General features: G+C 39.1%; 1 protein-coding gene across 1 annotated transcript in view; it reads right to left on the bottom strand.

The window, feature by feature from the left end:
• Positions 1–639: 639 nt before the first annotated feature.
• Positions 640–5115, bottom strand: part of zeb2a (zinc finger E-box binding homeobox 2a) — a 53677-nt gene continuing 49201 nt past the window's right edge. The window contains exon 9 of the mRNA XM_023408596.2: positions 640–3701. Within this exon, the coding sequence (XP_023264364.1) occupies positions 3067–3701 (635 nt within the window). The 3' untranslated portion in view covers positions 640–3066. The remainder of the gene's footprint in view (positions 3702–5115) is intronic.

Here is a 5115-nt window from a genome sequence, read left to right as displayed (position 1 = left end):
TCCATGAGAGTGGCTCTGAGAGCAGAAACTACATCAGGTCACAAACACTCCAAGGACTGAGACTCTGCTGTGGAGCCAAGGTTTGTCCAAGAAGTCGCTAAATTTGTCGCTAGGTGATTTTCTTTTTTTTAAGGCGGTAAATGGGTCTCAAACTCTAAATTTAGCGTCAAAGTCCCTACGTCGGTGACGCTGGCTAAGATACTGAACTCATGTCTTGTCTGTCTGACACAGCAGAAACAAAAAAATAACCCAAATTACAACAGCCCACTCAAAAGAGTTTTTCCTCCATTAAAGTAAAAGTGAATCCTCCCATTCTGCCTACACTGGTTCCAGAATATCTGCTATATGACTGAGCCTTTTCCTTTCATCCCTGATGTTTCATATTTCAGAGCAGGTTTAATATCACTGAGTTACTAGAATACATTTTTAACATTAGAAATCAGGTGAAATCAGGTGTTTCATGTCTTCATATAAGAGTGTCTGTGCTCAGTGTTGTTGTGTTTGTCTTCGTCCTAATGTGATCAAACTGACTGATGATGTGAGTGAACAGAAATGTGACAGTAACATGAGGACGCTAAAAACAGACTTTGTCATCATCATCACGAAGCGTCGGCTCATGAATCAAACACAGCTGCAGAGTACAAGAAGAATAACACAGCTTTATTAAAATTTAATTTGGCTACATTTATTCGAGCATGGTCATTTCCAAGAGAAATTAAAAATTCAATAATAATACTTCAGACATTTCAGGAATTCCTTCATCATCATCATCATCATCATCAGTCCTCCATCACCTCTTCAGTGGGATGAATAAAGTGGATTTTTTTTCTTACTTCAAAAATACAGTGTTTTCACAATAATCATCGTATCAAAAGTTCCCCAAATTTAGAATTTCCAGTAGTTTAAAAGGAAATAAAACAAAAAATCAAATAACAAACAAAAAAAAACAATGAAAAATTGAAATTTTCCAAATACCATAAACGCTCTATTCATATTTTTGCTCCAAGTCAATGACAGAATCATCATTTTACTAAAATATATCTATTTGTGAGGAACTCTAATACTGTACACTACAGTATGAAATAAATAAAATTAGGTAATATAAAATGAGTCACATAAATAAAATGGTAAATTAAAAAAACAAACAAAAACAAATTTGTGTTGGAAAATTCAACAAAAACAAAAAAAGTAATACTGACAAAAATACTGTCATGGAACAAAAACAAACGAAAATACAGAAATTGCACAAACATATGTAAACTATCAAACTGCAGTCTATCTATGCTAATACTGACGAATCAAAAACAGGATGAAATATTTATTTAATACTGAAGCAGAGCAGGACACAGGTGATGTACACTGTACAGGGATGGCACTTTGCAGAAACGCACAGGTGAGAAGGTTTGCATATAAGGCTTTCTCTGGAGAAAAACACACTGAAAGGCTCTGTCCTTTTTTGTTCTCTTCTTTTAAACTGAGCCCTTCATATTCCCGCTTCTCTCTCCTTTTTAAGACTCACATTGACATTTTATTTTGAAAATCACACAGGTTTAAATGTTCCTTCATATATATAAAAAAAATCAGGAGGCCCAAAATCGTGTGGTTAGTTGGCAAAAGTAATAAAACAGGATAAAAATAAAAAAGTCACAGTAAATAAAACAAGACAAAATACAACAATAACACTGACAGGATGTGACCACGTATTCGAGGCTCTTTTCCCTCTTTTTTTTTTCTTTTTTTTTTTCATGAATTTTTTTATTTTGTAGTGATTCGGGGAGTTGAGTGCAATTTCCTGAAGTGGGGTTTCGAACACAACAAGACACAGGAAGTTAAGAACATTATAGCACCACACAGCTTTTAGGCCTTTATAATACTGTACATTAAAACAGCTTCACTTCATTTTAATGATCATCATTATTACTTCTTCTTCTTCTTCTTTTAATTTATTTCATTTATTTTTTTGCATAATGTGGATTTTTAAACAATCCCACCCAGCTTCATGACGTGGACATTGGCGGTCATCATCTCTGGCTAGAGTCTGAACAAAAATCACTGAGGGCTCAGAGCCTCCCCCCGCAGTGGTATTAGTATTCTCTTAGGATCGCCCCCTTTTTACGAGACTGTAGGAAACAGAACTGATCCTGTTTGTGACGTAAACACAGTGTAATGTCACAGATCAGTAGAACAGTGATGTTGAACATCTGTGACCTTTGAACTCTTAGGTTCAGTCTGTGATCTCTAAGGTTTTCAGATATCGAGCATCAACATTTTCACATCCTACAGAGAAACACTGACATAATAAAGTACAGCTGCAGTGATTATTGTTTAATTAAATAAACAGAAAGGAAATCATTTTTAATCAAAAATTCAAAGATTTGTTGAAAGAGTTTCACATTGGTGCAACTGAAAACTCTGTTCTGTCCGAGACTTTGATCAGACTGTTTAATGACAGAATCTGTGAATTAATAACTGAAGGTAAAAGTTTAGTTTCATCCCACAGACACTGGACGTTAACGGTCGTTAAATTATGGTTGGAAATTAAAAAACTAACTGACACTGTGACGTTTAGTAGAAGTTGGGTTTTACTCATGACCAGAAAGTCTGAATTTTATATGTTTATATGTCGTTACTTCAGACACTTTTTCATTTCTGAGTTATTAATTACAGTAATTTTCACCACCTCATGTTAGCATCAGCTGTGACTAGCATGTTAGCTAACAGTTAAAATCAGCTTTTCACTTTAAATGATATTTTAAAAAGATTTTTTTTTTTAAACGTGACATTGAGCGACATGAGTTTGAACTTTCTCCACGAAAGAATGAACATTAATGTTGATGTGAACATGAAACCTGATGAGGTCAAAGGTCACAGATTCTTCACAGTTTTCTGTTGACTAACTGAGTAAATTAATAATGTATAAAACTGGGGTAAGATAAGTTAACCCCCCCCCGATAATTTCTGTCCAGCCCCTTCAAAATAAAAGCTCTTCCCTGTGAACCAGGAGAAGCTGAATCGCGCCAACAGGACAAATGTTCAAAGCGTTTTTTTTGTTTTTTTTGTACATGATCAGTCCTTCTGGTCCGACTTGCCGTCTGTCTTCCCTTCTCGTGAACTCTCGTCCATCAGCTGCGTTGTGTCTTTGCCCTCTTTGTCCCTCACCGCGTCCATCTGGCTCCTGCTGTCGCCTTCCTCCTCTTCCTCTTCCTCCTCTCCTTCCCTGAAACTTGCCTCCTGTCTGTCTGTCACCTCCTCGTACGTCTTGTTATCCACTTCTCTCTCCTCCCGTCCTCCTCCTCCCTCGCTGACGTCCCTCAGGATCGTACCACCGCCGCCGCCGCCGCCGTCCTCCTGCTGGTCCTCAGGGTCTGAGTATCCGAGCGGCCCCAGCCCCTGCAGGTAGGCCCTCCTCATCAACAGCTCGGTGGGCTCCAGACCTCCCATCACCACGCCTCCTCCTCCTCCTCCTCCTCCTCCCTTGTCCCGGGCCTCCCTCTCGGCCGCCTCCCGCTCCTCGGCCTCCCTCTTGCAGTAGGAGTAGCGGTGGTTCATGTGCTGTGAGTACGAGCCCGAGTGCGAGAAGCGTTTGCCGCACTTGTCGCACTGGTACGGCTTCTCTCCGGAGTGGAGGCGGGAGTGTTCGATCAGGTGGTGTTTGTGTTTGAAGGCCTTCTTACAGATCTGACACTGGTGAGGACCTGTCTCTTATACACATCTGGGGCACAGAGCTTCAGTTAAAACAAAGTCAGAGCTTCATCTGTTTGTCTTCTCATGCTTCACTTCCTGTATTGATGAGCAGAGATTCATGCAACCTCTCACAGAGGAGCATTTATCAGTTATATTTACCAAGCTATTGATCCGTTGATCAATCAATAGGATTTAAATTCTTCTCTTTCCCTGTAAGTTTCTTCAAATTAAAAGACGCTTGTACTTTTATTTCTCATCATTAGAAGATTTCTGTTTCACATCTCATTAATTATGAGTAATTACAACATCTGGTTTGTTATAATCACATTATCATGTTACATTTACAACGTCTGTCAGTCAAAATCATGAGAGGTGATGTCATCGATGTCACTTAGACTGTAATATATAATAGTTATGTATGGTGGCCCTGAGGCTCAAACACTGTAACTTCACAAACATCCTCATCAGTTTGACACGATCTGCAGAAACTCACAACACAACAGACGTGTTTCCAGGGGACACTAAAAAGTGACGGACCCGGCTTGGGCTCCTTGTTACCTTTGTTGGAAAGAGCTAAAGGTGAGTTACTTTTTGTTTATTATAACGTCAACATCACATGATTCAGATATTATTGCAAAAATGTGCTGCTAGCTGTTAGCTTAGCCTTCAGGTCCGTCACTTTTTAGTGTCCCCTGGAAACACTTGTGTTGTGAGTATCTGCAGGTCATGTGTCAAACTGATGGTGCTTCTTCAGTTGTTTGTGTTTTGAGCTTCAGGGCCACCGTAGTTGTGACTTCTCTTCATGACAATAACTGTTTCATCGATCAATGGAAACACATATTCACACTCACTGCTAACAGCTGACAGGTGAGTGTCATCACAGACTGACTGTGAACGACTCTGAACTTTCAACAGGTAAAGTTTCTACAGACAAACACCTGTAGACTCCGCCCCCACATCAGCATCAGGTCACACACAGTTCCTGTCTGTATCTGATGAGTTTAGTTCTTCATCTGTCTGTGATGGATGATAGCTCTCCTGATGCACATCATCTCTGTGTGTACTGATATGTGACTGTATATATGTTTATATCAATGTATTATTCATGTATTATTATTATCTATATTATATATGTTTTATCTACTATATATTTTATATGTATTATATATATTGTATACCGTATGAGTGTTATGTTGTTTGGTGAAATACAATAGTACAAATCTAAACTTTTTAAACCTGTCGTCTTAGAGAGAATGTTATCTCCAAAATAAGACTCCTGGTTGCTCTGTGTGTCCGTCTGTTACCGTGACGACAGTGAAGTGAGACGAGATGCCTGAGACGCTGCAAGGCAATGTCAACCTGCGACAGGCTGCGATGACATCACAGTACCAGATTTAAACCTGAGGAGGAGCAGGAATCCTTCACAGTCGT

This window comes from Seriola lalandi, unplaced genomic scaffold, assembly GCF_002814215.2.
Source record: "Seriola lalandi dorsalis isolate HSWRI2012SDOR001 ecotype SW California unplaced genomic scaffold, Sedor1 jcf7180002054369, whole genome shotgun sequence".
NCBI classification, from domain to species: domain Eukaryota; kingdom Metazoa; phylum Chordata; class Actinopteri; order Carangiformes; family Carangidae; genus Seriola; species Seriola lalandi.
The sequence above is the reverse complement of the archived record's forward strand: the minus strand, read 5'-3'. Positions and strand labels throughout refer to the sequence as shown.